At 43.7% G+C, this 17,508-nt stretch overlaps 1 protein-coding gene across 1 annotated transcript in view; it reads left to right on the top strand.

Annotated features, from left to right (window-relative positions):
- pkd1b (polycystic kidney disease 1b) overlaps nucleotides 1-13,372 on the top strand; it is a 37,766-nt gene extending 24,394 nt beyond the window's left edge. The window contains exons 30-42 of the mRNA XM_085170409.1: nucleotides 94-205; nucleotides 302-459; nucleotides 916-1,118; nucleotides 1,401-1,598; nucleotides 1,680-1,834; nucleotides 3,905-4,105; nucleotides 4,525-4,699; nucleotides 4,813-4,995; nucleotides 5,077-5,181; nucleotides 5,270-5,404; nucleotides 5,484-5,686; nucleotides 10,031-10,142; nucleotides 10,243-13,372. Of these exons, the coding sequence (XP_085026535.1) occupies nucleotides 94-205; nucleotides 302-459; nucleotides 916-1,118; nucleotides 1,401-1,598; nucleotides 1,680-1,834; nucleotides 3,905-4,105; nucleotides 4,525-4,699; nucleotides 4,813-4,995; nucleotides 5,077-5,181; nucleotides 5,270-5,404; nucleotides 5,484-5,686; nucleotides 10,031-10,142; nucleotides 10,243-11,121 (2,819 nt within the window). The 3' untranslated portion in view covers nucleotides 11,122-13,372. The remainder of the gene's footprint in view (nucleotides 1-93; nucleotides 206-301; nucleotides 460-915; nucleotides 1,119-1,400; nucleotides 1,599-1,679; nucleotides 1,835-3,904; nucleotides 4,106-4,524; nucleotides 4,700-4,812; nucleotides 4,996-5,076; nucleotides 5,182-5,269; nucleotides 5,405-5,483; nucleotides 5,687-10,030; nucleotides 10,143-10,242) is intronic.
- The last annotated feature ends 4,136 nt before the right edge of the window (nucleotides 13,373-17,508 follow it).

Here is a 17,508-nt window from a genome sequence, read left to right as displayed (position 1 = left end):
ACTTTCTTTAAAGTAAAATGATTCCAAATCTGTTCTAGGAACACCAAGTTTTCTGAATAACGTCTGATTCTGTATTCTTGTGTTTGGTACCAGAGGAGGATTTACTCATGTCTATTGAAGCAGCAGACGACACAGCAGATGCTAAAAACAGCAACTCAGACAGTGGGCGGGATTCTCCAAGAACAACATCCTCAGTCTCAACCATGTAAGGAAAATAAAGATTTCTTTTTATGACGTTCTTTATTGACAGGTAACATTCTGTATCACTTCAACTTTCATTTATTTATTTATTTATTTTTAGGCGGAGCACCTCCTGCAGCAGTTGGTCAGAGCACAGTGAGGATAACTCCCAGTATGGCACTGGACTCTATGAGTGTCCATCTGTAGACTCGATGGCAAGCACCTTCCTGCCAAGCACTTCTCCTGACTCCACATGTTCCTTCTACACAACACGCATAGGTACCATAAAAGGTTTTTCTTGTTAATTGTACCCACAAATGTATTGTCAGATGTACTCCAGTACTCCTTCAATGAGTGGATACTGTTTCAATAAAGTGTTTTGGGATGGTTTAAGAATGGGAAACAGATCTGTGTGGGCACCTAATTCCTAATGCAACAGCCCAGTAATGGAGCAGGTTCATAGGGCAGATCCATATCTGCAATCAGTCGCCCATACTACATATACAAATACAATTCACAATTATCATTTTAGCTAACTATATATACGTTTAAGGCCTTCTCTATCACAAAGCACTGTATTGGGGAGAAGCTGAATATAAGAAACTGAGGTAGTCAGCACTATTTCTATGAGTCCTTTTACAGTTAACCCTGGTTTGGAATCTTTTTGTTAGACTATGAGACAAAAAACATCCTATTTAGAGTTTTTATTCACATTTGGAGATTTTATTTGAACAGGTGTTGCTCGGAGTCAGCCAGGCAGGCTACTTCCTCGCTGGGCGCTGCGTGTCATTTATCCTCTGCTCGCTTTGCTGCTTGGAGCGTGTCTGGCTGTGATGGGACTCTATGGAAGCTGCTTCTCCAGGACAGTAGTACTCATGTGGCTGGTATCAGCTCTTTCTGCCTTTCTCACCTCTGCTCTGCTGCTGGAACCTCTCAAGGTGAGTCAAGCATGTGGTCCAGTTTGTTCACTTCTCAGGGTTTTGGCAGACGTTCCAACAGTCATTTCAGTCTAATCAGACTTGTCCTTTGATTATCTCTTTGATTATGAATAAAGGTGATGTACTGTTAGCAAACAGGAAAAAGCTCTGTTTTAGCACTCATTGTTAACACATAAGGGTGGATGTTCAGACTTTCTACCCTCTCTCAGATGTCCTGACAGGACGTTGGGGCAAGGACTTCAATCTCTCTCCATCCAACCTCTCTTGACACCTGTTTTTCAGGTGTGCGTGCTGGCCTTGATCTACACAGTCCTGTGGAGACCTGTGGATCCAGAGGTGGAGGAGCAGCTGGCTCAGGAGGCCACTGTGGTGAGGCCGTTTGGAGAGCAGAGCGGGAAGGTCCGACCGCCATGCGGCTACGGCCTGCTGCAGGCGAAAGAGGAGGCTCGCAAAGTCCGAGCACTGCAGTCAATTATGAGGGTGAGGAGAGAATATTTAAGATTTATTTCTGTCTGGGAATTTTTCTTCCCAGACGTCACACTTTTTTTCTTTTTTTTGCAGCAGTGTGTGTGGCAGCTGTTATTTCTGTTGCTGGTGCTGATGGTGAACTACCAGGATGCAACTGAGCAGAGACAGGCCAGGCTTCTGCGCTCCACCATCAAACGACGTCTTCACGCGTCACCCTTGGGGTTTCCCAACCTCACCTCACTCAAAGAGTAAGGGTGACGCCAAATGCCACACACACACAGCACACTGTAGCCACACAGTGTAAAATGTGGGGACAAATCTCGAGTTCTTTAAATTCAAAAGGTCAGAAAACATTTAGATGTTTAATGATTGCTGAGCTAATCGACAGAGGGGCAGATTTACTTAAGAGGGCAAAATAGCATGTGAGGGCAATCCCCAAATAGCGCTAATAAATGTGGTCAGTTTTACAGGTGAAATACAAAATTGGTGCTGTTTTTCTAAACAGTTCATTTGAATAACAAGCAAAACAAAAGAAGTAGTTTCTTTGTGGCATTGATTATTGCCACAATCAGCAGTAAATTGTGCATTTTACACATTAGAAAATCTGTTTGCATGCTTGATTTAAATCCCCTGTTATTTGTGGCTTAAGAAAAGAAATCTCTGTGTTTCCACCATTTATATGCACTTTTGTAACTGCACTTTTTTATGCAAGTTTGCACAAGAGTAACGTGTTTGCAATTCTGGTCCCAACTCGCTGAAAGAACTGTGTCAGATTTATGTTGTTTATATCAGACATGATAATAGCTGATTGTAGTGAACTTTGACCTTCTGGGTCCCCCCAAATAAGTAATTACATTTTTTCTTGGTATCTATACATGACATAGCAAACAACAAGTGTGTGCATTTGTGTTTTCTTTAGCTATCCTAACCGTGGAGCAGCTTTTTCATTTTTCAGTGGAAACAGAACAACGTTGTTTCAACAGTGATTGCTGGGGAAATCACTTGTAATGAAATTAAATGATTTTGGGGTTTTTTATGTGCGTAAATTCGCCAAATCTGATTTTTTTTTAAAATGCAATTAGTTTTTTTTAAATAGTGACATATTTTAAAAAAGACAAGATTTAAAATGGCATAGGATTACTGTTGTATAAAACAACCAAAATTAAGCACTTAACTCCAAGTCCTTGTTACAACCATTTAAAAAAATAACAACTGGAATACAATGAACGATTTTCCTGAATATGTTTTATTTGTAAAAACAAAATAAATTTATGATCAAAAACTTTTTAAAATAGTTTTGTTTGTTTATTGTTTTAAAAAAAGAATACACAAATTAAAAGTATTAGATATTGAAATGGTTTTAAAAAGGCCAATCATAAAAGTCTGCATTGTGCAGTTGTTTTTACTTATTTTAAGTACATTTAAAAAGAACAAAGAAAAAAAAGGATTATATACAAAATAACATTTCCATTGCTATTGTTTCAGTTCATTTAATTTTTTTTTTAAATTCCAGGTTTTTTCCAGTTATCTAAAATGATTTTTCAAGTCTTGCTTTAGTTTTAATTTAGTTTTAGTCACAATTTTGATGTACGTGTACAATGACAATAAAGGGCTTTTCTATTCTATTCTATTAGTGTCACGGCTGCGCTGGCAGCCCGTGGGGATGAGGGAAAGGAGGACCCAAATGCAGGACTCTGGTGTGTTTTTATTTACAGTGCAGAAAATAAAGACACCCAATAAATCCCTGTGTGTCCCCGACTCCCGTTCCGTGTCTCCCTTTCGTGTCTCTGCTCCCTGTGTACCATCCACCGGCTGCTTCCTCATTCCCGCAAATCCTCCTGGTAAACACACACAAAGGCAGCCTTCAGAAAACTCTAGAATCGCAGCAGACTAGCACTTACTGGCTTGCTGGAAAACTAACAGCTAGTCACGCATAACAATCCTGCATCGTGGAGCTCTCAGCCACACTGCTATGTAGCTCCCCGACGACGTTAGGTCAGCTCCAGGTGTGTGTGATGATCCAGTTGGCAGGGCCACACCCACCAGGCCTAAAGGTGCCCGACACAGCCGCACCCCTACACATGCACACCGACATACGCCTATATATAGAAACAAAGGACAGCAGCACAATACAAGGACACGGTACCCAATATATTATGTAAGTCCATAACTGCTCACTTTAAATTTACTGCCTGGTAATTTTACTGGGGACTACTTTCAGTTATGTGTCAATACACGTTTGGTGGACTGCATGAAACAGTGTTTGTGTTGCCTCCGGAGTGCAACTGTTCAGCTTATTCTACTCTTTCTTCTTGCAGCTGGTTTGACACAGAGCTGTGGATCAATCACACCTTGGTGCCACATCTCCACCAAAACCCCTCACTGCGACTCGTGGGCTTACCGCAGCTGCAGTACACACATGCGCTCGGTAGCCAGGCGGTTCACCTTCAGTCAAACAACAGTGGAACGATACCCGAGCTCCTCACTGCCCTTCACATGGCAGGAAGAAGCAGGAAACAGTAAGTGGAATTGTTAGAACAACATGAGTGCTTCTCTCAGACATGCTGAGTGTGTTCATTAATACTGTTGAATTGACTATTTTGCAAATAATGAGGTGTGTGAGCCCATTAGAAGTTGCCGAAAAGCAAAACAATGGAACGTTGTTTTTCTTCTGAAATCAAATGGAGCATTATCACGCAAACGACCAAAAACTGTGGTGCACATTTTGTCTGTGGTGTCCAATCGTCTTCTAATGTCGTTATTTATCTGTTTGTTTATGGCCCACAGATTCTTGCATAACATTTACCCTCCATCGTAATGATAAACTCAAAGCTTTTATTTACGCATGGGTCACGCTTATCAAATTGCATTCATTTACATATTCAGTCAACAAAAAAAGGACAAAAATAAAAAGGTGATTTCTTTTCTTTCGCTCCAGGTTTGAAGCTCTTTTTATAGAGTTCACTCAGTACCACAGAGAGTCTGCTTTATTTCTGTGCGTGTGCATAAAACTTGAGCAGACTCGGACACAAGCCATCACATCTTGTCTCTCTATCCATCCACTCTTCATCCCTTTATCCGTGTCAGGACTGGACCTGCAGACGGCACTTCCGGTAACAAATCCTGCAGACTTTCAAATAAAATTCTTTCACCATAATCTGATATTTAGAGCTTAATAGTTAATAGAAATTTCTTATTCACCCAATCCAATGACTTTATACCACAGATTCTTCTGCTCATCTCTGCTCTCCTGACTGTACTTGGAGAGCTGTGGTCTGTGGCCACTGAGCGCACCCAGTATCTGCATCAATGCCATCACTGGTTCCAGCTGCTCCTTGCTTTCTTGTTGCTGACAACAGCTATCCTGCAGCTCCGCTTCCTGTCTTGTGCGTCATCATGTGTTTCCCAGGTAAAGAATAACATTTTAAAAATCCTCAGTATTCACTAATGCTACAAAATTAGTATTCAATAACCTTTATGTGCTATTTAGCTGCGGTCCCAACCAGACAACTTCATCAACTTCCACAGTGCTGCCCTTCTGTCACAAAGGTCCTCTCAGTGTGCAGCCATCCTGCTCACTCTGCTTGTTCTAAAGGTGAAGTATTGTCTAACACATGTCCACAGATATTTCACTTTGATTAAAAAAAAACCCAAATAAAAAAACAACTCATTCCCATTTCCAGCTGCTGGGAACCTTACAGTTTGTGCAGAGGTGGGCTGTGATAGGCAGAGTGTTGCACAGAGCCTGGAGGGAGCTGCTGGCTCTGGCTGTCCTACTACTGCTGCTGATGCTGCTCTGCACTCACCTTGGGAATGTGGTATGAGCAGAAAAACATCAGCTTAAGCAAAAATATTTAAACAGGCGTGATGAAAGATATTTGATATGGTTTGTTTCAGCTTTTTTCACAATCAGTAGAAGGTTTCCTGTCAGTACAAGACACCAGTGTCTCAGTCTTGTCCTTTCTTCATGGTCGGATCGTCCTGCAAAAAATCTGCCAGGTCCACCCCATCCTGGGCCCTCTCTATGGGCTGCTTCTCATGGGAGGAGGTGTTTGGGTTTTGGCTAGACTCTGTGGAGCTGTTCTTATCCATACTTACGGGTACTCAACATTACCTTTCTTTTGATGCTATGTTTGCTTTAACCAAAGTTAGGTTTTGTTCTTTTTTTCAAAGACAACAGAGTTTTGGAGACTGTCGAAGTTGTTAGCCCCTTGAGAAACTGTGTTTTAAAGACAGAAATAGCCCTTCAAGCCAAGCATAGGCCTTAAACAAGTTTATAATCTTGCCATACTGACATTTGATGTTTGGCAATTTGTAGCTGTGAAAGTCTTCTAGGTGTCTGGTTACCTAGAAATTCCATCTTAAGATAGAAAGATGATGTCACAGTTCTGGGTCCTTTTGAGCCAGCATTTTTTGTTTCGTGTTCTAGTAATATTTTGTATTACGGGTTATGTTCAGCTCATTTGAATGTAATGTAAAAATCTTCTTCTTCTTCTTCTTCATCCGCTTTATCCGAGGCCGGGTCGCGGGGACAGCAGCCTAAGCAAAGAGGCCCAGACCTCCCTCTCCCCAGCCACCTCCTCCAGCTTATCCGGGGGAACACCAAGGCATTCCCAGGCCACCCGAGAGATATAATCTCTCCAGCGTGTCCTGGGTCTGCCCCGGGGCCTCCTCCTGGTGGGACATGCCTGGAACACCTCACCCAGGAGGCGCCCAGGGGGCATCCTTGTCAGATGCCCGAACCACCTCAGCTGGCTCCTTTCAATGTGGAGCAGCAGCGGCTCTACTCTGAGCCCCTCCCGGATGGCCGAACTTCTCACCCTATCTCTAAGGGAGAGGCCAGCCACCCTTCGGAGGAAGCTCATTTCTGCCGCTTGTATCCGCGATCTCGTTCTTTCAGTCACTACCCACATCTCGTGGCCATAGGTGAGGGTAGGGACGTAGATCGACCGGTAAATTGAGAGCTTCGCTTTTACACTCAGCTCCCTCTTCACCACGACGGATCGGTGCAGCGTCTGCATTACTGCAGCTGCAGCCCCAATCCGTCTGTCGATCTCTGGCTCCCTTCTCCCATCACTCACGAACAAGACCCTGAGATACTTGAACTCCTCCACTTGGGGCAGGAACTCATCCCCGACCCGGAGTGGGCACTCCACCCTTTTCCGGCTGAGAACCATGGCCTCAGATTTGGAGGTGCTGATCCTCATTCCTGCTGCTTCACACTCGGCTGCGAACCGCTCCAGTGCGAGCTGGAGGCCCTCACCCGATGAAGCCAACAGAACCACATCATCCGCAAAAATCAGAGATGAGATTCTGAGGCCACCAAAGCGAAAGCCCTCCGCCACTTGGCTGCACCTAGAAATCCTGTCCATAAAAATTATGAACAGAACCGGTGACAAAGGGCAGCCCTGGCGGAGCCCATCACCCACCGTGAACGAGTCCGACTTATTGCCGGCAATGCGAACCAAGCTCTTGCAACGGTTGTATAGGGATCGAATGGCCCGTAGCAATGGGCCAGACACCCCATACTCCCGCAACACCTCCCACAGGACACCCCGAGGGACACGGTCGAATGCCTTCTCCAAGTCCACAAAACACATGTAGACTGGTTGGGCAAACTCCCATGCACCCTCAAGTATCCTCGAGAGGATGAAGAGCTGGTCCAGTGTTCCGCAACCAGGACGAAAACCGCATTGTTCCTCCTGCATCAGAGGTTCGACTAGCGGACGAACTCTCCTTTCCAGCACCCTGGCATAGACTTTCCCAGGGGGGCTGAGGAGTGTGATCCCCCTGTAGTTGGAACACACCCTCCGGTCCCCCTTCTTAAAGATGGGGACCACCACCCTGGTCTGCCAGTCCACGGGTACTGCCCCTGATCTCCACGCAACATTGCAGAGGCGTGTCAACCAGGACAGCCCTACAACGTCCAGAGCCTTCAGGAACTCGGGGCGGACCTCATCAACACCAGGGGCTCTGCCACCAAGGAGTTGTTTAACTGCCTCAGTGACCTCGCCCCCAGAAATTGGCGGGTCATTCCCCTCATCCCCAGACTCTGCTTCCTCCTCGGAAGACGTGTCAGTGGGATTAAGGAGGTCCTCGAAGTATTCCTTCCACCGCCTGACAATTTTCTCAGTCGACGTCAGCAGCGCTCCGCCAGCACTATACACAGTGCAGGTAGAGCACCGCTTTCCCCTCCTGAGACGCCTGACGGTTTGCCAGAATCTCTTCAAGGCAGTCCGAAAGTCTTTTTCCATGGCTTTTCCGAACTCCTCCCACACCCGAGTTTGCCCGAGCCGCATTCCACTTGGCCTGTCGATACCTGTCGGCTGCCTCCGGAGTCCCACAGGCTAACCAAGCCCGATAGGACTCCTTCTTCAGCCTGGTGGCTCCCTTCACCTCTGGTGTCCACCATTTGGTTCGGGGATTACCACCACGACAGGCACCAACCACCTTGCGGCCGCAGCTCAATGCAGCACCTTCGGCAATGGAGACGCTGAACATGGTCCATTCGGACTCAATGTCCCCCGTCTCCCTCGGAATGCTGTTGAAGCTCTGCCAGAGGTGTGCGTTGAAGATCTCACAGACTGGGGCCTCTGCTAGTCGTTCCCAGCACACCCTCACTACGCGTTTAGGTGCACCAGGTCTGTCCAGCGTCCTCCCCCGCCACCTGATCCAACTCACCACCAGGTGGTGATCAGTTGACAGCTCAGCCCCTCTCTTTACCCAAGTGTCCAGAACATATGGTCGCAGGTCTGGTGATACGATTACAAAATCGATCATCGACCTACGGCCTAGAGCGTCCTGGTGCCACGTGCACTTATGGACACTCTTATGTTCGAACAAGGTGTTTGTTATGGCCAAACTGTGATTAACACAGAAGTCCAATAACAAAGCACCGCTCGGGTTCAGATCAGGGAGGCCGGTCCTCCCAATCACGCCCCTCCAGGTCTCGCTGTCGCTACCCACGTGAGTATTGAAGTCTCCCAGCAGGACAACAGAGTCTCCAGGTGGAGCACCCCCCCCCCCCCCCCAGGGACTCTAAGAAGGCTGGGTACTCCGAACTGCCACTCGGCACATAAGCGCAGATGACAGTCAGGACCTGTTCCCCGACCCTAAGGCGCAGGGAACAAACCCTCTCGTCCACCGGGAAAAACCCCAACGTACCGGCAGCAAGCCGAGGGGATATTAGAATACCCACCCCAGCCCGCCGCCTCTCACCAGGGGCAACTCCAGACTGAGACAGAGTCCAGCCCCTCAACAGGAGACTGGTTCCAGAGCCCAAGCCATGCGTAGAGGTGAGCCCGACTATATCTAGCCGGTACCTCTCAACCTCACGCACTAACTCAGGCTCCTTCCCCACCAGAGAGGTGACATTCCATGTCCCTATTGCCAGTCTTGGCAGCCGGGGGTCAGTCCGCCAGGGCCTCCGCTCCTGGCCGCCACCCGGCACACAATGCACCCACCCCTTATGGCGCCTCCTGCGGGTGGTGGGCCTGCGGGAGGATGGGCCCATGTCTCCTCTTCGGGCTGTGCCAGGCCGGGCCCCATGGACTAAGGCCCGGCCACCAGACGCTCGCCCTCGGGCACCCTCCCCGGGCCTGGCTCCAGGGCGGGGCCCCGGTAACCCTATCCCGGGCAGGGTAAACTGTTCCCTCGATGTTCTTTTCATAAGGGTCTTCTGAATCGCTCTTTGTCTGGTCCCTCACCCAGGACCAATTTGCCATGGGAGACCCTACCAGGGGGCAAAAGCCCCCAGACAACATAGCCCTTGGGATCCCTGGGACACACAAACCCCTCCACCACGATAAGGTTGCGATTCACGGATGTAAAAATGTAAATGGAAAAAAAAAGGAAAATGATCTGTAAATCTTTTAAACATCCCAAAGTCACCAATACCCATGACATCAGAGATGCAGGCTTTTGAGCGCTGATAGCAAGCCAAACTTTCTTTTTCGATTACGTTACAGATGTCCTGATATCTTTGTTTGAAAATTCTTGGCAGACCTCATAATTCATGGCTTTGTATATGATGTTATGTTATCTTGGCCTAAACTCAGCAAAAGCGCTACCAAACCATGATGGTACCAACCCTATGTTTCACAAATGGATAAAGTTCTTGGCAAGTTCTTTGGCGATGACAAAAATAAAACCTCTTTCATTGCAAAGAAGTTGCACTTTGTAACCCTGCACAGTATTACACACCTTACTGTTGAAGTGATCTTTGAATTTCTATTACTTTTGTGATAATATAGTAATGTTTTCAGTAAGAATTTCTGTATTTCCACAAAAATATAAGTGGTTCACAAAATTTTGAGTGCCACATTGTATCATAGGAAGTTTTGTTAAATGGCATGTTGTTTTGAATGTTTTGCTGAAATTTACTGAAGATAGAGCCACAGAGGGATCTTAAGTTTTAATAAACCATCTTCTTTCGTCTTCTAAAGAGCAGAGCAGGCTGAGTTGTTTCATCCAACCATTAAACCTCAGGACTATCAAATGGTGGAGTTCTTCATCAAAAGGCTCAAGCTATGGATGGGACTCACTAAGGCTAAACAGGTGAATAGACTGTTAAATGTGAAGCATTCCATCAGGAAGGCTGAGTAACTAAAAATTGTAGCTGTTGTTGCTGATTCTGCACATTTGTTCCCCTTTCTAGTTCAGACACAGGGTGAAGTTCAAAGGCATGGACATCCCTCCTTCCAGGTTTTCACAGGAATCTTGTCTCTCCACCCTGTCTTCAACCGTTTCTTATTCCTGCTCCCCTTCTTTGTCCTCCGCATTCTCGTCCCCACGTCCTCTATCCTCGGCTCTCTCCATTAGGTCTAAGGACTCGTCAGTGTCTGAGCTTGGTTTTGAAGTCCAGCAGTACCTAGACAGTCTGCTGCCCCGTGTTACTGCTCTGCTATCTCGTTTTGATCGGGTCAACCAGATAAGTGAGGACATATACAACCTAGAAATTAAACTGGACGAGGTTCAGACCAGGAGAAGGAAGACATGGATAAATTATGAGAAGAAAAGTGAAAGAATCTTTGGAGAGTTAGGAATACCAACAGGCGCAGATGAAGGAAGGATAACAGGAGAAGTTACTCACAGGAAGACCAGTCTCCATCATCCCAAGCTACCAGTCTCCCTTCCATCTACACTCCAGTCCTCTGTCCCTTCAGTGTACATGTTTCCCAATACATATATCTCCTATTCCGAGTTTGAGTCAGTAGCAGTTCAACCTCAGCCAGCTAGTGTTGTGCACTCTTCCGAAGTTGCCGACCCTACACCTGGAATCAGTGTATTGTATTCAAAAGCTTCTCAGTTTGAAAAGTTCCCCAGAAGAAGAGCGTGGCATTCTGGGAGCTCTCATTCAGCTGATGCTGCTCAGAGGACATTCCAATTCTTGGAAGTTTCTCCATGTGGAAACGGAGAAGAAAATTCTGCTTTTAATCCCAGACCCAAAAGTGAAGAAGGCTTAAGAAGATCTATCGGGGATGGGATTCCAGTAAAGAGGAAAGCTTGGATCTCTGAAGGACCAGAGACTGAGTGAGAAACATCACAATGGAAGAAAAATGTCTGTGTCTGGAAAACAGAATCACTTGAAAAAAATGACCGAAATACAGACACAAGTTTTCGCTGTTGTCCATTTTTTGAACATTTTACTATACTTTACAACATTCTATAACTAAGTGGTAAAGACACTGTGCTGTAGATATTTTGCTCTGCAAATGAATAAAGGCATGACCATTTGATTCAGACATTGCAATATGTTTGAAATCCCTCAGATAGCAATATTAAACTATAAACCAAGAACTTTGATTGGCCACAAGCAGGAGCAGCAGAAGGTCAGCTTATACATAAAAAATTCCAAATAGCAAAGAGCAGGAAACTAGAAAACATCCCTAATTAACAGAATGTTACAGTTTAATTTGACTTTATTCTCCACATCTTTGATCAGAGAAAGTGTTCCACCATAACATTATGTGTGTACTTCTGTGTGTTTACTTTAAGTGTTAACATAGCCTAGGACTATTTTACATACACATGTTATATTGTTACCTAACCGAAGGAATAGAGATAATTGAAGGAACAACACATTCTGACATTTAAGTGCTGGAGTGACAAACCCAGTCAGTGGGGGCAACAAGTCAGTGGAACCAATGCTGGATAAATGGGGATAGTTCCATTAGGAAGAGCATCTGGCATAAAATCTTAGTCAAAACAAACTTTCAAATTCTGGTTCATAAAGAATAAAATTTCCATACCAGATTAATTGGGGCCAGGTTAACAATGACCGCCTCCGGTACTGTTGGCCAAGAGTGTGCTGGTGGAAACTGTGCTACTGCTGGCAGAAGACAAAGGAAGAAGAAAGGGGGAAGGCACGTTAGGAGGGAGCAAGAGAGAAGGAAAGGCAGAAGTTTTTATATAAGAGTAGGGACTTTAAGTCTAAAAGAGAGAGAGAGCTGACTTCTACCATGGTGTAGATATGAACAGAAATGGAGGATGGGTGATCTTGAAAGAAGAGTATGTGAATAGTGAGTATTAGGCATTTAACATCATTTATATTCTGCTAAAGTTTCATTGTTAATATAAATGCAAATATAATACAAATAAGCCTACAGTTTAACAACCCCTTTATAAAAACTTACATATAACAGAATAACTTATTGTTAACCTCACTGACCTATTACACAGTGTTCATAGAGCTCTGAACTGTATCTCTACTCCAATCTGCATACCGTACAATAAACCTGTCGCCTAAGACAAATGAACAACACAGAGTAACACAACTAAAGTTATGAAACAGCACATAAGCAACAGTCACCTGTGTGTGTGTGAGGAATAAAAGAGGAACTGTCTCATTTTTTAACAAATGAAGTCATTAGTTATAAATCACAGCCTTGCTTATTTGTGTACAGGATACTCTCTCAAGTCATCTGGTTTGACCAGTTTTCTAGCCCACGGTGAACAATGTTTGTTGACTTATGACTCAGCTAAATCTGTGCTAATTATAGATCTTGTGTTTTTAGCATTCATAGTTTCCCTATTGACAAAGGTTTTTTACTCAATTTGAAGATTTAATAATGGGCCCTTTGACCCTGTTCACAGTCAGCTCTGCTGTTCTAGTTTTTTATTTTGTCCCACCTTCGCATTTGTTACAGTAGTCTTCATCTTTTGATTAAACTGTCCTATGGGTGAACCCAGTGCATGCCACGCTATGAGGCTATCTGAAAGACTTGTTTATGCTTGGTTAAGAAGTTAGATGAAAATTAGTGAGATGCAATATGGCTTCATGCCAAGAAAGAGTACTACAGTGCAAACATGATGTTTTCTATGAGAGCAAACATCATATGCTTTGTCTGCTTTATCTACCAATGAAAAAAGATGGCACACACCAATTTGTTAAGCTGCAAAAAAAAAAAAACAACCAAAAGACAACTCTAATTTTCTGCTTTTAACCTCAGATTAAACTGAGATAAAACCTATTGTAATTCGACATAAAAATTTTAGAAACAGGTTATCAAGCCAGATAGTTACTCTGGAAGACATTATCTTGGCCTCCAGTCACACTGTGAGGAATCTCACAGCCGTTTCAATCAGGCTCGTTTCCTCTGTGAATATTAAACAAACACGTTTAAATGCTTTCTTGCATTTGTGTAGTATCGCTAAGGTTAGAAACACCCTGTCTCAAAGTAAGGCTCAAAAACTAGTTTGTGCATTCATTACTGTGGAATGCTGTCCAAGCATGTGGGATATTCACTCTTCCAGCTTCTGCCTACATCCACAAGGTAAATGTTTCTTTCCTAATTAAATGTGTATTTTTTAACTTCTTCTCATGTTCCTTAAAGCTGGAGTTCTTCTGCTACATCTCCCTCCTAGTCTCAGTACCATGACTGCCTCACTGGCTTCAGTGTTGGAGGTCACAGCCTGGAGAACCTGGTGATGTCATCAGACAGTATTATTCCATCTTTAACAGAGACCAGACTGTGGTGGGTCTTACCAAAGCTATATAATCACTCTGAAATCACCCTGTCCTTCAAGAACCTGTACATGTTTGTTTACCATTAATCTGTAGCCTACAACACAATGAACAGCACAGAACAACACAGCTGAAGCTATGACGCAGCAAATACTTTGGTCACATGTGTCAATGGGGAAACTATAAATGCTAAAAAGAAGACATTTACAAAGCATAATTTCAGCTGAGTCATAAAATCAACAAACTTTGTTCACCGTATACGTATAAGCTGATGGCTTAAGAGTGTAACAGAGAACAATATTTGTGCACTGTCAGGATTAAGGATGTGATTCCACTTAATCATTTGCAAAGAGTGAAATTAACTGTGTCTTAAAATATGTACAAATAGCAATGTGCCAAAAAATACATTTGTTTGGAAATGTTTCTATGTACAGCACCACTGAAGCCTACAACAGAATGATCAACATTGAGCAACACAACTGAAGCTATGAAACAACAATTAGTTTTCCCACAACTAGAAGTTAAAAACACGACACCTATGTAGCTGAACAGTCAACAAACAATGTTCACCGTACACTAGACTGCTCGTGAAACCAGATGGCTTAAGAGAGGTAGAATATAGCAGATAAATAGGGGTGATCCTGAAGCCAGTTTGACTTTCTAAAAACAACATCAGTTCACTCAAAAACTTGGATCCACCACCCAAGGATGCTAATACCCCAAACCACACATTCTAAAACACGGCATTTGCGTAGTACGAGTTCAGCTGAGTCATAAAGTCAGCAAACTTTGTTCCCTGTAGGCCAAACTATTCATCAAACCCGATGGCTTAAGAGAATAACAGAGAACAATCTTGATGTACTGATTACAGATGTCATTTATTATCTGTTCACTTTGTCAAGAATGAGAAGAATGAGAAAATTCCCTCTTTTACAACATCAAAGATTTTCAAGCGTAGGAATTTATCAAAGAGAACATAACTTTATACACACACACACACACACACACACACACACACATACACACACACACAGAAATATATATATAACATATAACAGCTCAGGTTAACCAGTTCGGAGACAAAGTTAGAGGCAAAGCAGACAAATTATAGTGGATATATGGATGAGATGGGGGCAGACGGTGACCCTAAAGCGAGCAGTTGAAAGTAGAAGACATTTGTTGGGATTTTTATTTGTATGTTCTTTTTTTCATCTGCGTGACTTATTTTATCTCACCTGAAAGGGATTTCATGTTCCAAACCCCTTTTCCTGTTTTTCCCATGAAACTCAAATGAAGTCGATGCGCGTTCACAAGACAGTTTAACCTGAGTACACTCAACCTATGGCGTGGATATGGAAGCGTTGAGCCAATGAATTGGCTTTCACTAAATGAGTGTTTAGAAAGCTAGGAAGGCGTTCATCTTGGATGCATTCATACTGAAAACCAAAGTCAGGCTTGCATCTGTAATTACAGTGAAAAGGGGATTACATTTACTGGTATTTATGAAGTACTTTTCTACTAAATTCTAGAACTTAAAGTGCTTTCTTTACTGCAAGGCTCATTCACAAACATTCATACAGGTGATTTTTTTTTCTACAAAGCACGTTTAACCTAATACTCACACACTCGGACTCCAGGGGAAACGTGAAACGATTCAGGGATCAGTTTAGTGCCCAGGGATACTTTAGCATTAAGTTAGTGATCACTGATCTGATTGGTAGATGGCCCACTCCCTACCTACTGAGCTACAGCCGCCCTGGAGGATGCACTGCTCTTACACATGTGCAGGAACAATGCTGAACAAACGTCTGCTTACATTAAGCAAGAACCTTAAGAACCAGTCCATTTATGCTTATTGTATGTATTTAAAAACTGAATTCAGCTTTTTCATCACTCTCTTTGTGTATGTGGTCTTTATTTATTTGTGCATTTATTTTTACATCAGCCACCTGGGACTGGGACCACCTCTAAGCATTACAAACTCACAAACACACTCCATGTCCCTCATTTGGGATGTATTAATGTGGTTATCCTAGGGATGCTGCCGATAATAAAGTGAAAAATATTAAGTGACATTAAAGTAATTTAATGCTTTGGAGACTTACATATATAAAATCTATTAAGAGTAAAATCCAGTTTGGATAGTTTTTAACTGTTAATAAACTCTGAAGAGGGGAATTCCAGAATAATATGAGAACCTCTGTTTTCATCCACATCGGTCTGAGAGGTAAAGGTGTGGCAAAAATAACGACAATAGCACTAAAAATTAGTTTAAGGGGATCACTTTTTTACACTTGCTGCAACAGTGAGTTTTATGTTAAGAAACTGATAATAAACTGGCCATTTTTATTCTCTGTCTCTTAAGCAGTGAGTGGTTCTTTGTTGTTTGGCTAGTGGCACTGAAACAGGAAAATCCAGCTGTTAGCTGTAATGTTTGGTTTGATAAAGCAGTTTGTAAATGAAGGCTATGTGGAGGAGACCCTGTGTGAGTCAGATGACAGGCGGTACACCAGACCAACAAGCTCAAGTCAGAGACTCTGCGTGCCGCAGTCAGCTGGTGCAATCAGCACCGCGTCAAGCAACAAAATAATAATTTTTTACCCAAGCACATCAAAACAGTTTAGAACAGGTTTCTACATGCACATCACACCACGAATATAAACAATTTTCTTACCGAAGCACGATCAGGAATCCCATCAGTATGTCCGCAGGGAAAACAGGTCGATGTCTGTGATGGGCCAAAAAGGGGACAAGACGACTCCAAGGGCGAGATGACGCACTTTTTAGAGCCTTTTCTTTATTCTATACTGAAACAAGAAGGCGGTAAACATGTTCTGAAACTTGAAGTGCTTATTTCTTAGAACCGGCAACATAGACGGTGTTACATCTACGTCAGCTTTTTGGAGCAGGGCTCCATGGTGTGAATTAGGATTTATAGTTCTCTCATGAATGTCACCAAAACTTAACCTCCTCCATTGTCCACACTCTTACAGAACGTAGCCCACAAATTTCAGCTGAAAATCAGAAGCACCGGCTGTCTTTACACTGCGACTCAGAGTCAAGTTGGCCCCACCTTCAAATCCAACAAAAGTGGTGTCACGCGTTTGTGCTGCTATCATTTAAAAGATATTAATAAAAGTTTCTAGAGGTCATCAGAGGTTAACCAGCCCCCCCCCCCCCCCCCCCCCCACATTAACGGAAACAAACAAAACTGGTGTCAATCAACTGTGCTATGTTTGTGCTGCTTCAACTTCCCTCTGATCAAGAGTATTTTGTACTCGGGAAGTTGCTGCCACGCAGAGTGATAGAATATTTCATTATGATTTCTAGTTTTCTCTTCGTAACCTTTTGTTTGAGAGGGAAATCCATGTTTGTGTCTTTTTGTGTCTCCCTCTCACGCAGACGAGGGGTTTTCGCACCTCTCCCTCTTCTCACTGATTTTGGCTATGCCACCCTTTCTTTTTCAGGCTAAAACTCATCAAGGTCGATTCTGTGAGTGGTTAAGAGGGTCAGTGTGCCCTCTGTTTATCAGGACCATTCAAACACAGATGATCTGATATCGTCGTGTTGGTGTTGTTCCCAGATCAACATAGTAAATGTTGTTCCAGGATCAACATTGCAAGTGACCAATCACATTCTTGTGATGTTATTCTTTGGCGCGCCAAGCCATTCGTGCATTTATGAAATTCCAATGTTGCAAGGACAATATCAATTCTGCTTAGCGTTTATTAAAGGGTTAGGGTCAGGGTCAAGGTCAGGGTCCGTTGATCGGCGGACAGAGGCAATTTCTCGCAGCTTAAGTACAGTTTTTTTGTTTTACGGCGTTTTTTCCCGAAGTCGCAAAAGTATGACGTCACAACATTCTGATTGGTCACTTGCAATGTTGATCCTGGAACAACATTTACTATGTTGATCTGGGAACAACACCAACACAACGATATCAGATTGTGTATTCAA

The sequence above is a fragment of the Neolamprologus multifasciatus genome, chromosome 8 (genome assembly GCF_963576455.1).
Source record: "Neolamprologus multifasciatus chromosome 8, fNeoMul1.2, whole genome shotgun sequence".
Classification (NCBI taxonomy): domain Eukaryota; kingdom Metazoa; phylum Chordata; class Actinopteri; order Cichliformes; family Cichlidae; genus Neolamprologus; species Neolamprologus multifasciatus.
Note: the sequence above shows the minus strand (reverse complement) of the source record. Positions and strands in the feature narration are given on the sequence as shown.